At 60.0% G+C, this 20,322-nt stretch overlaps 1 protein-coding gene across 4 annotated transcripts; it reads left to right on the top strand.

The window, feature by feature from the left end:
- Positions 1–5,183: 5,183 nt before the first annotated feature.
- Ccdc88b (coiled-coil domain containing 88B) lies at positions 5,184–19,062 on the top strand. Of its 4 annotated transcripts, XM_046445371.2 has the most exons (27): positions 5,186–5,305; positions 5,579–5,739; positions 5,912–6,023; positions 6,106–6,175; positions 6,255–6,313; positions 6,401–6,484; positions 6,576–6,719; positions 6,915–7,060; positions 7,214–7,295; positions 7,418–7,576; positions 8,116–8,262; positions 8,417–8,525; positions 8,692–8,828; positions 8,905–10,062; positions 13,083–13,210; positions 13,299–13,416; positions 13,760–13,855; positions 13,928–14,068; positions 14,541–14,797; positions 15,130–15,273; positions 15,416–15,602; positions 15,716–15,861; positions 16,059–16,157; positions 16,346–16,512; positions 17,009–17,215; positions 17,345–17,413; positions 18,594–19,062. In XM_046445371.2, exons 1-27 carry the CDS (start codon positions 5,246–5,248, stop codon positions 18,647–18,649), a joined length of 4,443 nt encoding a protein of 1,480 aa, XP_046301327.1. In that variant the 5' UTR covers positions 5,186–5,245; the 3' UTR covers positions 18,650–19,062. The 4 variants fall into 4 exon arrangements, with proteins under 4 accessions (XP_046301329.1, XP_046301331.1, XP_046301330.1 ...); XM_046445373.2 differs by lacking the exon at positions 5,579–5,739 and having other exon boundaries at positions 5,184–5,305; XM_046445374.2 differs by lacking the exons at positions 16,346–16,512; positions 17,345–17,413; positions 18,594–19,062 and having other exon boundaries at positions 5,185–5,305; positions 17,009–17,187.
- The last annotated feature ends 1,260 nt before the right edge of the window (positions 19,063–20,322 follow it).

The raw sequence follows: 20,322 nt of genomic DNA, 5'->3' as shown, positions 1-20,322 counted from the left end.
TGTCTTTTGGCTTCGTACTTTCTGGCTCTGCAGCCTTAAGCAAGTGGTTCAGCCTCTCTGTGCATTATTTTCTTCATAAGTTGAGTGGGGGGAATGGAGGTACCAATACAGGTGCGTGCTTGGAGTGGTCAGCAAATGTCCGCACATTCTTGGTGACCATGCCATGCAGGCACTGGGGCATGAGGGACCCCAGGTCAGCTTCCCCCCCCAGTGGGGAGTAGGTGAAGCAAACATGGAAGCTGAGGGCCATGACCCAAGGGAGCCTGCTGTGTGGGGGTCTTTTGTGAGAAAGGGCCTTGAGCAAGACCAGCAGGTGGGATGGTGGCCTGGAGGGTGGGGGAGACCAGGAACCAGCAGGGAGTAGGAGAGGAGGGAGGAGGTGAGCTGGGCCCCTCTCTAGGGCGTCCCAGGAGCGTGGGGGCCGGGGAGAGCAGGAAGGCAGACACTTGCCTGCCAGGCGGAGCTAGCTGTGGCCAGGGGGCAGGGCCGGGCTGCACCTTGTGCTCTTCAGCTGCTGGGGTCCCGGCCCTCCTGGCCGCACCCTGGGCACTGGGCACCTGGGAGGAACTGGGCAGAAGGCCCAGGCCCCACCCTTCCTGCCTCTGGCTTCCTATGGCCTCCCACTGGGCAGCCTGTCTGCACCCTTTGCCATGCCACACAGGGGTGGGGAAGTGACCTCTCTCCAAGACCTGTGAAAGGAGGGAGTCCCCACCCCAGGGGACCAGGTGCCCAGCGGGCCCTGGAGGCGATTTTGCTTTAGTTTTTGAACCTGGGCCCTGAACCATCTGGTTAGAGAGCTGGGGTGCCAGGCTGGGCCCTGGAGCCGCGAGAGAGCCCTGGTCAGCCCTGGCCTCTGGCTAGACCTGCCCCCACCTACCCAGAAGCCAGAGCCCTCCTGCTTCTGGTCTTTGGGGTTGGACCAGGCTATCTAGAAAACTGGAAGAGACCTGGGAGACAGACTGCCCTGAGGGGAAGAAGCTGAGCCCTGAGAGGGGAGGCCACAGTGCTGACTCTTGTCTGTCTGTCTGTCTGTCGTCCTCTGCTTCTTGCCCTCCTCCTGGTTCTATGTTGCACAGCTGTGCGCACGGAGCCCTCTTAAAAACTGCCAGAAAGACACCATATATCCACGTACTGGAACATCGCATGGCGCCTCATTTTTGCATGATTCTTTCTGGTAGTGGAGTTTGGACCCGGAGGCTCTTTACCACTGAGACATGCCCAGACTTTTTACATTTTTGAGACAGGGTCTTGCTAAGTTGCCCAGCCTGGCCTTGAACTTGTGATCCTCATGCTTTATCCTGCCAAGTCTCTGGAACTACAGGTGTGTGCCACAGCGCCAGCTAATTTGTATACTTTTAATGGTCAATTAAAAAATAAATTTAATGGGGCTTGGGGTGTAGTTCAGTGGCAGAGTGTGAGGCCCTGGGTTCCAACCCCAGCACCACAAGAAAAGAAAAAAGGAGAGAGAGATTGCAAAACTCATTACGAAGAGAGGAAGGCGTGCGCCACGTATGTGGTCACAACCACTTCTTGCCAGCTCACTGTGTCCACAGGAAGGACATAGAAAATGCTACCAGCGGTGGCCTCTGGCTGGGGATGGGTTTTGAGTTTTTCTTTATACTTTTTTTTTTTGGTGTACTAGAAATGGAACCCTGGGGCACTCAACCACTGAGCCACATCTCAGCCTTTTTTTTTTTTTTGTATTTTATTTAGGTTCAGGGTCTCACTGTTGCTTAGGGCCTTGATAAATTGCTGAGGCTGGCTTTGAACTCACAATCCTCCTGTCTCAGCCTCCTGACTGCACCCAGCTCTGTATCTTTTTTTTTTTTTGCAGTGCAGGGTCTCCTGTGCATGAGGCAAGTGCTCTACCACTGAGCCACACCCCCAGCTCCTTCAGGCACTCCTGACAGTTTTATTTAATAATTTTTTTAAATCTGGGGTCTCACTATGTTGCCCAGGCTGGCCTTGAACTCATGAACTCAGGCGATTCTCCTCCTGCTGCCTCTTGAGAAGCTGGGACTACAGGTGCACACTGTCACTCTGGGCTTCTTTATATGTACACACACACACACACATATATATGGTACTGGGGATGGATCCCGGGTGCTTAATCACTGAGCCACATTCCCAGCCCCTTTCTTTCTTTTTTGTCTTTTGAGATAGGGTCTCACTAAGTTGCTGAGGCTGGTCTCAAACTTGCAATCCTCCTGCCTCAGCCTTCTGAGTCACTGGGATTACAGGTGTGCACCACCTTGTCTGGTCAGCTTAACATGTTTTGATCAAGTGCACTTATCTGAAAATGTTTGAAGGAAAAATCTGGCCTAAGTCGGGAACCTCTGAGCGGCCAACAGGTAACTGAAGCTCAGAGAATCCCAGGATCCCAGTACGAGCTGACCAGGGCACCCCCAGCCTCCCCCTCTCCCCTCAGCCGCCCGCTGCCTGAATCAGCCAAGTCAGAGATGCAGCCAGGCTGGTCTGGAGGGGTGGAGGGGCGGATGTGAGAGCCATCTGCCACAGGGCCCTGCCTCTGAGGCTCCAGGAAGCACATGACTCAGAGATACTGAGCAAGACAGGGAACCTCCCTCTGCCCACGAGGTAAGTCCCAGTCGTCTCACCTGGTGGCCCTGGAGACCTGCTGGGCTGACACAGCAAGGGAGCTCCTAAGGAATTCCTGGGGGGAGCCCTTGGGGGATGCAAATTGGAATAAGATTCACAGAGGGTCAAATCTGGCTGGACGCCTGTAATCCCAGGGGCTGGCGAGGCTGAGGCAGGAGGATGTCAACTTGGGGGCCAGCCTCAACAACTTAGCGAGGCCCTAAGTAACTCAGCGAGACGTTGTCTCAAAATAAAAAAAATTGAAAGCACTGGAAATGTGGCTCAATGGTAAAACACCTCAGATTTGAATTCCCAGTACCAATCAAACCAAACCAAACTCCCTGGGCTGGGGCTGGGGCTCAGTGGTACAGCACTCGCCTAGCAGGTGTGAGGCCCTGGGTTTGGTCCTCAGCACCACATAAAAATAAATAAAATAAAGGTATTGTGGTATTGTATCCATCAACAACTTGAAAGAAATTTTAAAAACTCCCCAAATCTAATGGTAATGACCAATCAGGGACCATTTAATGGATAGTTGTCCTGGGTACCAGCTCCTAGAGTCCTTGAAACTTCCTGAGAAGTTTATCCCCATTTCCAGGTTCATATAGAAGGTTCACCAGAGGTGCTTCTCTCCTAATGGGTGAATTCCAGCTCACCTTGGCCACTGTGCCCCTTATTCTTTGCACCCTGGCCCCACAATCTCCTCTCAGCTGGTTCTGCCACTTAATAGCAGTGTGTCCTTAGGCAAGTTTCTTAACCTCCCTGTGCCTTGGTGTCTTCCTCTGTAAAGTGGAAATAACCTGTACTCCAGAGCAGATAAATTAATAAGTGTAAATAATTATAATCATGTCTGGCTTGTGGTAAGCCTGTGCTTGATATAGTCCCTACTATAATCACCCCATATTTTACCAACTCTAAGGTGTCATCAATTGTAAAATATGTCACTGACGAAAAAAAGGATGCTGCCAGTTAACCGCGTCACCTGTCTCTTTCATCACTTGAATTTTTATTTTACATTTCCCATAAGAACTCTGTTTGACTTCGATGTACATTCTCGTCATATATAATAATGATGCACACATAAAAAGGATAACAGAATTAAAATAAATTGGTTACTACTGTGTTCCGTGTGGCTTTGCATTTAGAGTGCAGCTCTGCAAATCACTTCTGGCGTGACAGTCATTGTGCTGGTGCCTTTCCAGGCCACCTCCTCCTCTGAGCCATCGAGGAGGCTGGAGGGAACAGCCCTCCTTCAGACAACCCAGCAAACACCGGCAGGTGGCCAGGGACCCGCAGCCAGCTTTACAGTCCTACACACTTTTGCCTGGGCTGCCCGGAGCCGGCCCTTCCCCTGCCTGCTCCCCGCATTTGGATGCCAGAATAAGGCAGCACAGAGCCTCTGGGGGTCTCTTCAAGCTGCTGACACCCCCTCTCCAGCATTTCATGTGGGGTTTTGGAAGTGTGGGCATGTGCCATTAATGATAGCAGCATCAGGACAGCGGCCAGTCAGCCAGCAAAGGTTCCAGACTTCAGAGCCATCACCTGGGAAGAGCAGAATGTCTTGGAGTCCACAGGACGCAGTGATTTTGATCCTCAAAGTGGCCCCGCCTCCCGGCTGCCTGACAGTCCTGGTCCACTGTGTTCCAGCTGCTGGAATCCCCTTCCTCCCCACCACTTTGCCCACTTCACTCAATTATGCCAATCTCAAGCCTCTCCTGGGATGCCTTCCCCGACCACACCACCAGGGTCATGTCCACTCTGCTTCAAAGCCCCTAGTATGGCTGCAATGTTTCTTTTTTGAGTGGCAGCTGGGTCCCCATTGTCCTGTTCATCCCCTGGAACTGGGACTGTGTGGCTCCTTGCATCCCAGCAGCCAGCATAGTGTCCAGCACGGAGAGGGGGAGGGGAAGAATGTCCAGAGGCCACACAGTGAGCAGTGAGGGAACTGGAATGTCCTCTTAGCCTCTTTATCTCTGAGACACGTGCCACTGATCCCAGTGCGGTGTGGCCTGTCCAACCTGCTTGCTTTCTAGATGGGAAACAGGCCTGGCCGGTTGCTGTCATTTGTCCACAGCTCTGTCTCAGTCCAGTGTATACAGCATGGGGGTGGGGCAGGATCAAGAAAAGAGGTGCCCACTCCCATCTGGAGTTCAGAGGAGGCTTTTTTGGGAGGGATGGCGTCTGAACCAGGCTGTAGCATTTGGCAGACGATCTGGGTAAAGTTGAGGAACATCAGGAGGGGAAGAAGTAGGTCCTAGTGAACGAATCTTGGCATATCAGAGGACACCAAGGCAAAGCCCAGAGTCCCTTTATGACCCTGGAGGGTGCCCGACTAAGGTTACCTCTCTGGAGAAATTAGGCCCAGAGATGCAGAGGACTCCATCACCGTTGCCAGGAGCCAGGATCACTGTGGACCTTCCCCTGGCTAACCTTGGGGTCAGCCCTGGCTGAGTCGCTGGGAGGATGCTAGTGGCCTGCGCGGTATGGGGGGAACTATAGCAGGACTCCAGGGGCTCCTGGCTGTCTGAACCCGGAAGGAGGAAGCTGCACAGGGTGTCTGTGGCTGGGCCTGGGATCCCCTAGTCGGGGACTTCCTCTTCCTCTCAGGGCAGGTGTAGCTGCCACAGCTGGAGGACTCCCTGACCCCGGCATGGAGGGGGGCAAGGGGCCCAGACTCAGAGACTTCCTGAATGGGAGTTTGGCCACCTGGGTGAGGGGCAGGTGGGAGCGGGGCTAGGGAGGGGAAGTGGGAGCAGCCGGCAGGCACTGGGGCTGCACCGAGGCGTGTGGCTGCGGTCGAGTGAAGTCCCGGGGGCTGGTCACTGGAACCGGTTCTAAAACGCGCGGACCAGAGCCATTGGGAGGATAGAACATGGATGAGGAGGGGTCCTGGGGCTCTTTGGGGGCAGGTTAGAGGGGTCTAGGATTCACTGTGCTGCTGGGGGTCTCCTGCCAGTCCTTCTGACTCCTCTGTTCCCCACAGGCCCTGGGACTAGCAGGGCTGGTGGGGGAGGTGGAGGAGCCAGTCGGGGAGGAGGAGGAGGCAGAGGAGGAGGAGGAGGAGGAAAAAGGGTCCCTTTGCCCAGAGAAGAGGTTCCTGCGGCTCAGCGATGGGGCTCTGCTCCTCCGGGTGCTGGGCATCATGTAAGGGCCATCAGGGACTGGTGGCAGCCGCCAAGGGATCTGCAGGGAGGGGGCCGGCTGGGCTGGTGGGAGGACCCTGAGGATGATAGGTGGAGCCTGCTCCTGGGAAGGTGGGTTCCTAAGCCCACCTCCCTGCTACCCCACCTCCCCGCATTGCCACCTGTGTCCACAGTTCCCCCAGTTCCCGAGGGGGACCTCGAATGGTCAGGGGCCACGAAGGACCCGCGGCCTGGAGAGTATGGAACCTGAACCATCTGTGGGTCCGACTGAGGGACTTCTACCAGGTGAGGGCTCGGAAGGGAAAGCGGAGCCGGGAGGGGGATGCCCTGCGGCAAGGCGCCTCCCACATCCCTGTCCCCACTCCAGGAGGAGCTGCAGCTGCTGGTCCTGTCGCCACCCCCAGACCTCCAGACATTGGGGTTTGACCCCTTCTCAGGTGCTCTCCCCTCCCCCATGCCCCCTGCCTCTACCCCCACTCTGCAACCCCCCTAATCCTCGTGGCTTGTGCCCTGCAGAGGAGGCGGTGGAGGAGCTGCAAGGCCTCCTTCGGCTGTTGTTGGGGGCGTCAGTGCAGGTGAGGAGGGGCGGGAAGGGCAGGGTGCAGCTTTGGCGCCGAGGAGGGAGACCCTGCATCGGCCAACCCGCTGCGTTGTCTGCGCAGTGTGACCACCGGGAGCTCTTCATCCGCCACATCCAGGGCCTCAGCCTCGAGGTCCAGAGCGAGCTGGCCGCCGCCATCCAGGAGGTACCGGGGCAGGTCGACAGGCTGGGACTGACACCGGGGACATCCTCGCCACCCTCCTTCTTCTGCTGAACCACCCTCTGTGCGCCCCTAGGTGACCCAGCCTGGGGCCGGTGTAGTGCTTGCGCTGTCTGGGCCTGAGCCGGGGGAGCTGGAGCCTTCGGAGTTGGAGATGCTGTCCCGGAGCCTGATGGGGGCGCTGTCGAGGCTGGCCCGGGAGCGTGACCTGGGGGCCCAGGTAGGGGGCAGCAGGAGCCCGGTGGACACAGCTGTGTAAGGGGAGTGGGTTTTGGGGCCCAGGTGTGCGGGTAGGGCCTGGGGTCCTCGGTTATTACAGTGTCACAGCTGGACTCATCTTGTGGTGGTGGTTGGGAACAGATGTGGGGAGGCATGGGATGGTTATTCCTGACCCTTAACCCTTGACCTCCTACAGAGGCTGGCAGAACTGCTGCTGGAGCGGGAGCGGGCCCCCTTGCTGCCTGAAGCTCCTACAAAGGCTCCTGCGGAGGGTTCCTCGCACCATCTGGCGCTGCAACTGGCCAATGCCAAGGCCCAGCTGCGGCGCCTGCGGCAAGAGCTGTGCGTGCCGGCAGGCTGGGGAGGGACCCGAGAGGAGGGGGCCCGCTGAGGCCTGGATGGGGTCGCAGCTCCGCTGGGGATGGGAGGGGCCGGGGCTGGGGACCGGCTGGGCGTTGAGGTTCTCCGATGCCCTGCATCGCCCCATGCTTTCAGGGAGGAGAAGGCCGAAGTGCTGCTAGACTCCCAGGAGGAGGTGCAGGGCTTGGAGGCCGAAATTCGAAGGCTCCGCCAGGAGGTGCGCTCCCAGGCTCCCCTCCAGTCCAGTCCCATGGCCTCTCCAGCCCCGCTCATTCACGTCCCTAGTCCCTCTCTCTGGTCCGCGCCTGGCTGGTCCCAGCTCCGCACTGTCTGGCCCAGGCCCAGGCGCTGTCGGGACAGGCCAAGCGGGCCGAGCTGTACCGCGAGGAGGCAGAGGCGCTGCGGGAGCGGGTGGCCCGCCTGCCCCGCCTGCAGGAGGAGCTGCGGCGCTGCCGGGAACGATTGCGGGCGGCCGAGGCCTGCAGGGGCCAGTTGGAGGTGAGGAGCGGGGCGGGGCCCGCCGGGGGCGGAGTCTGGGGGCGGGGCGAGATTGGGCCGGGGGAAGAGGGGCGGGCTTTATTGCGAGTGGGGGTGTGTGACCATCACAGCGAGGGGCGGTGGGTGAGGACACAGGCAGGGGGTGGTCTGGGGCAAGCCCTCTTGAAGATGAGCCAACGGAGGGGAGAGATGGGGGCTGTGTGAGGGTAGGAGGTCCTGAGACCAAGGTGGGGACAGGGGTAGGGGGGTGGGTCTGGAATGAGACCCCGGCGAGTTGGGTGGACTGAAGAGTAGGACCCGGAAAGATGCTGCCTTGAATGGCGGTTCCAGGGGCAAGTTACTGGGCCTGCACCAATGGGCCTGGCTGTGTGCTTGGGAACGGTGCCTGGGGAGACCTTGGAGGGAGTTGGACCGACAGGGACGCGAGGCAAGGGAGGGTCCCAGGGTCTGTGGTGAGCCCAGGGGAAAGGGGTTGGGATCCTCCAGGTCCCGAGTGCATGGGGCTGCGTCCCACCATTGACTTCTGTGTCCCCTACCAGGAGGCACGGGTGCTCTCAGGGGCCCTGGAGGCTTCCAAGGTTCTGCTGGAAGAACACCTGGAGGCTGCCAAAGACCGCTGTGCCCGGTTGCACCACACCCAACGGGAGAACCTGCTGCTGCACACCCGGCTGGGCGAGGCCCTGTCGGTGAGGTTGCCTGAATGATCCCTGCTGGGTTGACCTGTGGCTCTTCTCCCTGTGACCCCTACTCGTGGTGCACCCTCTAGCAATGCTGCAGCCCCCACACTTGGTCTGTCCATGGTGGGGGAGGCTGGTCTGACTCTGCCCCCTCCACCCCTAGGAGGTGGACTCCTTGCGACATCAGGTGGACCAGCTGACAGAGGAGAATGTGGAACTGGAGCTGGAGCTTCAGAGGAAGCTGGAACCAATCCCCGGGTCCCCTGTGGAAGGTGAGGGGTGCCACCATGTGAGGGATGGGGGGGCTGCCTATGGTTTTCTGCAGCTGTAATGGGAGGGGTTCTGCCTTAATCCCCCTCTTTCCTCCAGGTCTTTATGGGGTTTGTGTGAGGAGCTGGGGAATGTGGGTGGAGTCCTGACTTGGCCCCACCCTTCCAGCACCCCTGCAAGGAGCTGCCCCTTCCCTGCAAGATGAGATGAGGGAGGTTGAGGCTGGTCAGCTGCGGACCCTCCAGAGGGAGAATCAGGAGCTTCGAGGCTTGCTTCAGGTGCTGCAGGGACAGCTAGGTGGCCAGGTGAGTCCCCCCCACCGTCCTAGCTGGCCCCACCCTGTCCTCCTTGGGGCTGGCTGACTCTCTCATATGCTCTCAGCGCCCCCTGCTGGAGGAGCAGAGCCAGGACCCTGTGCTTCCTGTGCTGGATGCAGCTCCCGGGACTCCCTTGGCCTCAGACCACAGCTCCCAGGGTTTGGTTTGCCAGGTCAGGCATCAAGGTCCCCAGTTGGCTCCCCTGACATCAGAGTCAGCTTTCAAAGGGTCAGCTGAGTGTCTCCAGGCATCAGATTCAGACCTAGAAGTGACAGAGAGGCCCCTCCATGTGGCTGCCACGGCCCCCCGATGTGGCTCTGATGTGGCTGCCCAAGAATCAGACCCTACTGTGGAGACACGGGAGTCCTTGGAGAAAGATGACCCTGGAGTCTGTCTCCGGAGTCCCATCTCTGTGGTCCCTCCTCAGGAACCAGAGATCAAACTTGACACGCAGCAGTTGCCGGAAGGAGAGACTGGGGAGAGAGGGGCTCCCCAGGGCGGGTCGGGGGCTGAGGCCCAGGATCTGCAACAGGAAGGCCCTGAACAGAAGAGGGGGTCCTCGGAGCTCAACCTCTGTGTGCTGCTAGAGGAGCAGGAGACCCTGGGCAAGGGGTTGGACCTAGCCAAGCCACAAACAGAGGACGGAGGGCATGAACAGAGGCTGAAGAGAGCAGTCAGGGAACTGGCTCCTCAGAAACCAGTGCAGAAGTTGGAAGGGGCTCCTGATGTCCAGCCCTGGGAGGGACTGATCCCAGGGGAGGTCCTGGCCAGTAGTATCCCAGAGCAGGAGGCCTTCAGGGAGGAGGTGATGCTGCTGAGGACAGAGGTTGTGGCCCTTAGGGCTGAGCTGGAAGCCCAGGCCCGAAGGCTGGAGGCCCGAGTCTTGGAGGCTGCCCAGATCTCTGAGGAGCTGGCCCAAGCACGGAGGGCAGAGGCTGAGGCCCACCGGGAGGCAGAGGCCCAAGCCCAGGAGCAAGTCCGGCTGCGGGAGGCAGTGGAGGCATCTGGCCAGGAGCTGGAGGCTGCGTTGAGGGAGCGGGCGGCTCTGGCAGAAGCGCTGGCGGCAATAGGCCGGGAGCGGAGGCAGTGGGAGCGTGAGGGACCCAGGCTGCGGGCCAGGGCTGAGGCTGCTGAAGAGCGCGCGCAGGTGCTGGAGAGTCAGGGCCGCGGCTACCTGGAGGACGTCGAGAGGGAGCGTCGGGAGAAGCAAGCCCTCAATGAGGTACGTCCGTCAGGGCTCACGGCCCGGGTAGAAAAACGGGCTCCGGGCTGGTTGCTGGAGTTTGGGGTTTTAGATTTCACTGAGTGCCCAGCACCAAACTGGGGCCTGAGACAGAAAGGCCAGGTCCACCGCTGTCCTCCCAGGACACAGTTGGAGGCTGTGCCAATGATGGGGTGGGTGCAGGAGGGGTGAGTCTCTGGGTACCATCACTGTGCTTGGGCTACAGCAGTTTTCTCACCTCCACACCCATGCCTCCTCCTGTAACATGGGGGTCTAGTCCTTGTTGTCTCAGCACATCTTTGAAAGGCTGAGATATGGTGTAGAGACCCAGTTCCTGCTGGGTCAAGGCATGTTGAAAGTGACCAAGAAATGGTTATTCAGCTGGGCATGGTGGGCACACCTGTTATCCCAGTGACTCAGGAGGCTGAGGCAGGAGGATCGCAAGTTTGAGGCCAGCCTCAGAAACTTAGCAAGGCCCTGTCTCAAAATAAAAACTAAAAAAGCTGGGGATCTGGCTCAGTGACAAAGCATCCCTGGCTTCAGTCCCCAGTACAAAAAAAGAAAAAAAGAAAAAAAGAATCTTCAGGGAGGAACCATGAAGATAGATTGTACTAGATGGGGAAGGACAGGACTTTTTATCTTATTTTTTTGGTACTGGGGATTGAATTCAGGGGATTGCTACCATTAAGCTATAACCCTTTTTAATTTTTTTGAGAGAGGGTCTTGCTAAGTTGCTTAGTCCATCCTTGAACTTGTGGTCCTCTGCCTCAGCCTTTGAATCGCTGAGGTTACAAAGGTGCATGACTTTAAAGCCTTCAGGATGCTCAGGGCCCACAAGGAGCAGGGGCCTGGGGTCAGCTTGGAAGGTGTTGCTACTCCATCCTCAGCAGGGAAAACCACTCAAGGGTGAGAGTGTGGGGTTCTGTTTGAGGAGGGTCACCTCAGTTGGTCTGGGCCATCCGGAGGCAGTAGCAGGGTTGCAGGTGGCTGGCACAGGGACAGGGACAGAGGAGAGAGAAGGCCTGGAAAAAGTTGCATTTGTTCGTTTATACATGTTTTAGCAGCATCTCTGTGGTGCCAGACGGTACCAGGTGTGGGCACACAGTGGTGACCGGGCAGCTGGCATGGCTGTGATTACATGCCAGGTGGCAGAGCCATGGAGTCCAGCCTGAAGCTTGGACTTGGGAGGGCCACATCCGGGAAGGCTTCATGGAGGAGGAGGAGGGCAAAGGGCAGGCCCAGTTGTGGGAGGGTGGAAGGCGGGTGGAGAGGTGAGGTGGAGAGTGGCTGAGCAGGGTCCTGCTGGTTGGGGTTTAGGCTTCTTTCCCAGCTAAGGAAGGAGTTGGCATTTTCCCCTCAAGGGAGTGGGCAGCCACTGGAGGAGGTTTAAGATGGGCAAAGTGGTCAGTCCCCATTGAGAGGCAATTCAGGGAAAGAGGGCACCACAAGGCCATGGGGAGGGCGGTTGGGCCAATAGGTGCCCGCGCTGGGGGCGCTTGGGTGAGGAATTGGGAGTTTTGGCGTGAAGAGCGTCCAGTTCCGTTCTGCGGTACAGACCGGGACCTGAGATCCACAGAGGGGGAGTCATTACTCAGATAACCGTTGGGTTGACTGGAGTTCGGGCTTATGCAGGGCAGGTGCTCCCTGAGGGGTGTTTGGGAATGGGAGGATGGTTGTGGAGAGGCTGTCTCTGGAGTGGACTCTATGGGGTGTCACCAAGAGATTCTGTCAGGCCACAGGAACTGCATTATATCCCCAAATCCCTGATTTTCAGCTGTGTGGCTTGGGGCAAGGTACTTTGCCTCTCTGAGCCTTCGTTTCTTCACCTGTAAAACAGGAATAAAACTTTACCTGTCATACAGGATCTTATAATGGACCAAGAGCTTGGGGTAGGGCCTGGTCCCCACTGTGTGCTTCATCAGGAGAGGAAGAGGGAACCCATAGTGGGGCAGGGGGGGTGGGGTAAGCCTGGTGGGCTGAGAGTGCTGGCTCCAAGGACCTAGAGGGCGGAAGCCACTGGGCACAGGGAATTTTGTGATTTCCTGGTTGGAGCAGTTCCTGGTGCTACCTGGGTGTGGCCCAGGAGGAGCCGCTGGCTGGGGAAGGCAGGGGACCAGGGGCCTCTGGGGTGTGGAAGCCTCTCAGGCTGGGGCCGGGGCTGAGGCTATGGGCCTCTGCCTTGGTCACATCCCCTCTCTCCCCAGCCAGCAGTACTTGGGCCCTAGAGGTCACTGGTGGCTGGCCAGGCAGCAGTGCCTTGTGGGACTTGTAGTTTTTTTTAGAAAGAGGCCATGGCCACAGACGAAGGGAAGTGCAGTGCCCCCTCTGGGGCCTGGGTGGGTTGTTAGGCCAGGACCAGCAGCAGAGGCTGGCAGGGTTGGTTTCTAGCAGCAGGTTGTAGCAGGTGACCGGCCAGTGTTGACTCTTGCCTGCCTGTCCCCCCATGTGTCAGAATGGTTTGGCCGACATCCCTCTGGGGCCCGCAGGCCAGAAGAGGCCTCCCACCCTCTCCCCCTAAAATGGTGTGGCCCAACCGCCAAAGATCACAGGCCCTGACCCACCCTTGAGGCCTCCACTGTGGTTAGGCCTGGGAACCCCCAAGTTCTCGTCCTGCCAGCCCTCTGTGGCCATCCCCCTGTGGTGGAAGGTGTGCTGCAGGCCTGTGCTGAGTCCCTGTTGCCTTCACATGGCTGGTGTGAGGCTCCACAGGGCACATGCCCCTCTCCCTGTGTACACGAGAAAGAACTACGGGCTGCGAGAGGTGAAGACTTTGCGCAGCTCGTGTCTCCCACTCCGGGCGAGCCACCCCCAGATCCTTCATGTGCACCCTGCGGGCCGCCAGACTTGGCTCCTATTTTACAGATGGGGGAGCAGAGACCCAAAGGGTTGGGGACATCTGCCCCGAGTGGCAGAGCAAGGGCAGAAAGCCGCCCTCCCGCTCCCATGCCTCACCCCGGCCCTCCTCTGCCCTGGGTCAGGCCCCGCGCCTCCGCGCGCCCTGAGCCTTCCCCTGCCCTCAGGAGCTGGAGAAGGCCATGATGCGGGGCCGCGAGCTGGGGGCCCGGCTGGAGCACCTGCAGCAGGACCTGGAGCGGGCAGCGCTGGAGCGCCAGGAGTTTCTTCAGGAACAGGAGAACCAGCAGCAGAGGTGGGGGTGGCGCCCGGGGATAGGAGGGCAGGCAGGGGCATGGGGCAGGGAGAAGCCACGGGCCGGGTGCCAAGGCCTCTCCGGGCAGGTACCGGGGCCTGGAGCAGCGGCTGGAAGCTGAGCTGCAGGCGGCGGCCACCAGCAAGGAGGAAGCATTGATGGAGCTCAAGAACCGGACCTTGCAGCTGGAAGAGGAGCTGTTCCGGGTGAGGCCAGGCCCGGGGACCCGGGCCCTGGCCAGCCGTCATCCAGGGCTGCTGTCCCCTGGCCTTCCCTGGCTTCTTGGCAAGCTGTTCCTCTCACACCCCTTGGGGCTTGCTGGAAGCAGCACCGGGCTGGGGGTCAGGCGGCTGTGAGGCCTTTTTGGGGCCTGTCTCCCCTGTTCCTCAAGTGGATGGAATCCCAGCTTGAAATGGCTGCTGTGCTTGTCTGGCCTGGGCTCCGCCACCTTCCAGTGAGCCCAGTTAGTGCCATCACAGCGAGTCAATGACGGTCCCTGTGCCATCCCCATGTGGCCACTGCCACTTGCCTGTCCCCACTGCCTTACAGCTGCGCCAGGGCTCTGGGCGTCTGGAGACGGAGGAGCATGCTGAGCTTCCGATCACAAGGACACACAGCGGGCGGCTCATCGAGGTGGAGCGCAGCGTGAGTGTGGGCCTTAGGGTGCGGGTGGGGGGGTCAGCTCTGTGGCCACCTCTAACTTTCCTTTCGGGGCAGAACGCGACACTGGTGGCAGAGAAGGTGGCTCTGCAGGGTCACCTCCAGCACCTGGAGAGGCAGCTGGGAAGTCTGCAGGGCCAAGCCCAGGAGCTGCTACTGCAGAGTCAGAGGGCCCAGGAGCACAGCAACCGCCTGCAGGTGGGCGCGGCCGGGTTGACCCCGCTCCCGCCCTTTGGTATTATTTTATGCCCTTTCCCTCCCCACTCCCCCAGGGAACTAGCTGGCTGCCATTCCCTAGTTCGTTTATGCCTATATTGTCCTGTTCTGCACTCTTCCCCCATCCCAGTCCCCAGCCCCGACAGCTGTACCCGTTTCACCCTGTCGTTTCCCATCTCAACCCTCTCCTCTGCAGCCAGCCCTTATCCTCACTCCTTCCCCTGTGGCCTACGCTGGCCCCCCTCTATCCCATCTCTGCCTGGGCCTCTTGCCCTCCCCTGCACAATCTGGCGCCACCCAGTCCCCAGGATGCCTCTGTCCTCTTCTGGCCCATTAACCTCTTCAGTTGGCCTTCAGCTGTCCCCCCCCCCCGTCCTCTGCCCTTGGCCCCTTTCCTGTACCCCCTACTAGGCCTGGGGTTCCACCACAAGGCTCCTTCCTTCCTTGGTCCTAGGCCGAGAAGTCAATGCTGGCAATGCAGGGCCAGGAGCTGCACAGGAAGCTGGGGGTGCTGGAGGAAGAGGTGCGGGAGGCGCGGCGGTCCCAGGAAGAGACCCGTGGGCAGCAGCAGGCTCTGCTGCGGGACCATGAGGCCCTGGCAGAGCTGCAGCGGCGGCAGGAGACAGAGCTGGAGGGATTGCTGGCACGGCACCGAGACCTCAAGGCCAACATGCGGGCGCTGGAGCTGGCCCACCGGGAGCTGCAGGGCCGGTGCGCACCCCCGAGGATGTGGCTCCTCCCTCCAGCCACCCGTTACCCAGAGCAGGTTCCTGGCAAAGTCTGACCCACCAGGAAGCCACAGCTGTACCCCACCTTTGTCCTCTGATGTCCTTAGCTGCTGCTGTGCCCTCTTGGGGGCATGGGCTTCCCACATGGCTGGGCTCCTCTGTTGGGAGTGGTGGCACCCCCAAATGGCATCGTGCCCTGTGGCTTTATCTGGTTACCAATGCTTAGGAGACGACAGACCCCAGGTCAAGACAAGTCAGCACCCACTTGCCACGGCCCCAGGGCTCCACAGTCCTCTCAGTCCCTTGTCCATTCAGGCATGAACAGCTGCAGGCCCAGAGGGCCAATGTGGAGGCTCAGGAGGTGGCCCTGCAGGCAGAGCGTGCCCGCCTCATGCAGGACGGACATCGGCAGCGGGGCCTGGAGGAAGAGCTGCGGAGGCTGCAGAGTGAGCACGAGAGGTAGCAGCCCACGCGGGCTCAGGGCTCCCCTCTGCGAAGTGGGTCCCCGTGTGGTGGTCACTGTCCCTGTGGGCCTGCTTTGCCTCCTCTTCCCAGCCTGGCCCCTCTGGCCCTTGGAAAACAGTTCTCTTTGCCTCCAAAGAGCCCAGCTGCTGCTGGCCGAGGTGTCCCGGGAGCGAGGCGAGCTGCAGGGCGAGCGTGGAGAGCTGCGGGGTCGTCTGGCCCGGCTGGAGCTGGAGCGGGCGCAGCTGGAGGTGCAGAGCCAACAGCTGCGCGAGTCCAACCAGCAGCTGGACCTGAGCGCCTGCCGGCTGACCACGCAGTGTGAGGTGCGGTGGGCGGTGGCAGCGGCCCTGGGTGGCCGGCCTGCAGGGGGAGCGGGGAGGGCCCACCAGGCTGCCCTGCGCCACAGTCATTCCTGACCAGTGCCACCACCTGCCAGCTGCTGAGCGAGCTCCGGAGTGCCCAGGAAGAGGAGAACCGGCAGCTGCTGGCCGAGGTGCAGGCCCTGAGCCGGGAGAACAGGGAGCTCCTGGAGCGCAGCCTGCAGAGCCGCGACCACCTGCACCGCGAGCAGCGGGAGTACCTGTGAGCAGGCCGCTGGCGGGACGCGGCACTCCTGGGGGGCTTCATGGGGAGCCCGGGGGGGGGGGTCCCAGGAAAAGCGCCAGACCCAGCGCCCAGGCTCAGTCTCAGCAGCACACTTGCACGCGGGAACCTTCTACTGCGCTTAGCTCCTCCCTGGGCCTTCCAGGGCCTCATCCCCCGCCCCCCACTCCTCCCAGGGACCAGCTTAACGCCCTGCGCCGGGAGAAGCAGAAGCTGGTGGAGAAGATCATGGACCAGTACCGCGTGCTAGAGCCTGGGCCCCTGCCCCGGACCAAGTGAGGCCCCCTCGCCTCCCTGGGGCTGGGATCCTGCCACCTGGGCCCCGGCCTGCCCTGTCCTCTAACCCCTGGCCCAGCTCAGGGGCAGGCCCTAGTGAGGGTTAGCCTGGCCTTTGCCATCCCTGACCACCCGCCTTCCCTCCTGCCTCCCGTCCTGACGCCCTCTTGTGCCCTCTTGCCCCCAGGAAGGGCAGCTGGCTGGCAGACAAGGTGAAGAGGCTGATGCGGCCCCGGAGGGAGGGGGTCCCCCATGGGGGGCCACGCCTGGGGGCCGATGGGGCTGGCAGCACCGAGAGCCTGGGGGGCCCCCCGGAGACGGAGCTCCCCGAGGGCAGGGAGGCGGATGGGACAGGTGGGTCTGAGGGCCAGGTGACCAGGAGGTCCCTACCCTATGTCCCCCTAATGGCGCCTGCCTTACTGCCTGCCGGTACCCATGTCCCCGCTGGCCTTCCCTGCTGCCCACCCCGACCTGTCCAGATGCTTTCAGCCACTTTTTGTCCTGGGCTCTTGGGGTTCCTCTTGCTGGCCCTTCCTCCTGTCTGCTGTCACCCACCCAGTCCTACCCCATCCTAGGACCTTGCGGTGGCAGGGTCTTTTTAGAGAGAGGTCATTTATCCTAGATAGCAGATGAGGACACTGAGGCCCAGGGAGGGAGGTCCCCTGCCCAAGGTGAGGCAGCGAGTCAGCTCCAAGCCAGCATAGGGCCTCCGCGGCCACCTCGGCCGCCTGTCCCCTGCTCTGCACTGTCGCCTGTCTCCCTGGTCCTGGGCAGCCTCACCCATGGCCACCTCTGCTTGCCCGGCACCCCCCTGCACTTCCCTGACACCTCCCTGCTGTGCCTTTCACAGGGTCCCCTTCACCGGCACTCATGCGCCGGGCCCAGAGCTCCCTCTGCCTGCGTGAGGAGACCCTGGCAGGGGGACAGCGGCGGAAACTCAGCTCGCGGTTCCCTGTGGGGCGAAGCTCCGAGTCATTCAGCCCAGGGGACACCCCCCGGGAGCGATTCCGCCAGCGCCGTCCAGGCCCCCTGGGAGCACCCAGTGCCCATGGCAAAGGTGAGGGGAAAGATCCTTGTCCCTGTGAGCCCCCAACTCCCTGTGTGCCCACCGCCTTGGCCGAGGGGACTTCTTTCCTGTCCTCTGGTCTTGGCCCCATGGGCGCAGCGGCTGCCTTGTGTCCCCCAGGACCTGTCGTGGAATGGGATGGTCCCAATAAGACACTCCAGGAACACGAAGCAGATGCCAGCCGAGAGGGTGAGTGGGGTCTGGGGAAGGAATGGGGGTCTGTCTCGCTGGGGCCCCTGGGAGATTGACTTCATTCATTCATTTTCTCATCTGACAAGGATCCATTACAAAGTGCCAGGTGGTGTGCTACTGCGGATATAGCAAGGGACTTTCTGGTGTAGGAAGGCAGACAGAAACAAGACGCATGAAAATCGTTATTATCAGCCAGGCGTGGTGGCGCACGCCTGTAATCCTAGCGGCTCGGGAGGATGGGGCAGCCAAGTTCAAAGCCAGCCTCAGCAATGGAGAGGTGCTAAGCAGCTCAGTGAGACCCTGTCTCTAAATAAAACACAAAATAGGGCTGGGGATGTGGTTCAGTGGTCGAGTGTCCCTGAGTTATTCCCCGGCACTCCCCGCCAATCCGCCCCGAAAAAAATCATTATCTACAACAGTCCTGCCCAATGGAAATAGGATGTGAGCCACATGAGCAGTTTTTACTTTTCTAATAGCTTCATCACCCGTAAAAAGAGACAGGTAAAATGAATTTTAATAACATTATCTTGGGGGCTGGGGATGTGGTTCAAGTGGTGTGCGCTCGCCTAGCGTGCGTGAGGCACTGGGTTCGATTCTCAGCACCAGGGCAGTCTTTGCACATAAATGTGAAATAAAGATGCTGCGTCCACCTAAAAACTGAAGAGATAAATATTATAAAAAAATAACTTTATCTTATTTAACTCAATATGCCTGAATGTTACCATTTCAACATGTAGTCCTATAGAAGGTCACCGTGAGACATTGACATTATTTCTTCCTCCCGAGTCTTTGAAGTCCAGTGGGTATTTCCCTTGGATGCACATGGAGTTCAGCCCCAGCCCCTCAGACCATGTCGCCCCAGAATGTCAGAGGTGACAATGCTCAGGGAAGGAAGTGGGGCATGGAAGAAATGGGGGGTGCGAGAGGCCACGTGTGGCTTCTATGAGGAATGCGGTGGCCTCGGAGAGGAGAGGTTGAAGCAGACTTGGAGGTGCCAGTGTGCTTGGGGACTAGCAAGAGTACAGCTTGAAGGAAGGTCTGGCCTGTTCCAGGGCTGGCTAGTGCGGCCTGTCTGGAGGAGACAGAGGGTGGGCAGAAGGTATGGGGCCCCTGTGGTCCCCTGGAGTCTGGGCATCCTCCCGAGGGAGGCAGGCCTGAGCTGAGCATTTTCTTCCAGGCCTTGAGGAACCGGAGCCGGAGAAACATCCCCTCACCCCTTCCCTCAGCCAGTGACAACTCAGGGACAGTCACCTCGCGAGACCATTCTACTCGCCGCTGGAGTGTCAGTGGGGTTCCCGGACCGTCCAAGAGCTCCGGGAGCCAGGGCACCCCAGGGCAGTCTTTGCACAAAGAGGCCTGGGTCCCTGAATTCCCCACGGCCTGCCCTGGAGCCCCTAGATGGGGTTGGGACCAGCTTGTGGGTATTGGGGACGGCCCACGAGTGGCCCCTAGTGCGGCCCTGCGGTCATCACTGAGGAGGCGGTCTCTGGGGGATCCCTCAGCTGAAGGAGACTCTCAGGAGTGGGCAAGAGAACCCCCTGCCAGGTCCAGACGGGGAGCCAAGGCCCATTCCCTGGGGACCGTGACCTGGGCTGATCTCTGAGCCTTGGTTGGAGGGACATGAGAATAAAGCTGGGCTGTGACCATCTGAGTCTGTGCTGTCTGTTGGCTGCATCCATGAGCTGGAGGTTCCAGGAACACCTTTAGGTCCAGTCCTTCTGATTGGTGGGGATCTGTGGCCGGATGGCCCTGGGTGGACAGGGCAGCAAAGGGCACTGGGATGTAGCCAGCCAGGCTTGCCAAAGCCTGGAAGTGCCAATGGGGGTGGAGGGGGTGGTGTGGTGTGCTGAGCAGCCAGCTGCAGCTGGGGCCTGGGCCCGGGTTCTGGGCCGCAGGGTAGTGTGCTCCCCGTGGTCCTGCCCTCCCTCCCCAGGGCACCCTCCTCTCCCCTTCGTATCTTCTGGCCTCCTCATCTTTCCCCCACCCCTTTGGGGTTGAGGCCTTTCTTGGGTAGCTCACAGCTCACTAGGTGGAGTGTCATCTATAACCAGGAGCTGCCACAAGTGGTGGGAGGGACACTGGGACTCTGATCAGGACCTCTAGGATGACACCTGAGAAGGAGGCAATTAGGCTGGGGACAGGATGTGAGTCAGTGTACCTGGAGCCACCCAGGGGAAGGAAGGCGGGGCTGCTGGGGGCTGACCTGAGGCAGGCTGAATTTGGGGGCAGGTTTAGCTGGGAGGCGTGGCTCCTCCCTCCTCTCCACAGGAGGGTGGAGTCAGGGCAGGCCGCTGCCCTCCAGTGGACAGAAGAGCTGAGGGCCCCCTCCCGGAGGTCTTAGGGATGGGGGCTCTTGTGGCTGCCCAACCCTGCTTGGTGGTTTCTGGAGGCCAGGCCAGCCAGGGGTTCTGGGCCTGATGGGAGAGGGGACTTCCCCTGTGTGGCTTTGGTATTCCTTTTCTTATTTCGTGGTGCTGGGGACTGAACCCAGGGCTCGTGCATGCCAGATGAGTGCTGGCCAGTGAGTCATGCCCCGGCCAGGTATTCCTTCCTGAGGCCCGGTTCCTACACTCTCTTAGCCCTCCTGGCATCCAGAGCCAGAGGACCCCTGGAGGGACAGGAGCTGTCTGAGCTGTGCAGGCAGCAGCTGGCCTCGCCTGCTTGTCTCTCAGGTAAACAGTCAAGGAGCGACCAAAAGGGAAGCTTCTGAGCGCATCCTTGCAGGCCTGTAACCCTAGCCACCCAGAAGGCTGAGGCAGGAGGGTGGCAAGTCCACCCTGGGCAAATGAGTGAAACTGTCTCAAGATAAAAAATATAAAGGGGGTGGGAGATGTAGTTCAGTGGCTGAGTTTCCCCAGCACGGAGGGAAAAAAAAGGGTGAGGAGGTGGTGGGTTATCACCCCTGT

This window comes from Marmota monax, unplaced genomic scaffold (genome assembly GCF_021218885.2).
Source record: "Marmota monax isolate L192 unplaced genomic scaffold, Marmota_monax_Labrador192_F-V1.1 WCK01_AAM20220418_F8-fsc00038, whole genome shotgun sequence".
NCBI classification, from domain to species: domain Eukaryota; kingdom Metazoa; phylum Chordata; class Mammalia; order Rodentia; family Sciuridae; genus Marmota; species Marmota monax.
Note: the sequence above shows the minus strand (reverse complement) of the source record. Positions and strands in the feature narration are given on the sequence as shown.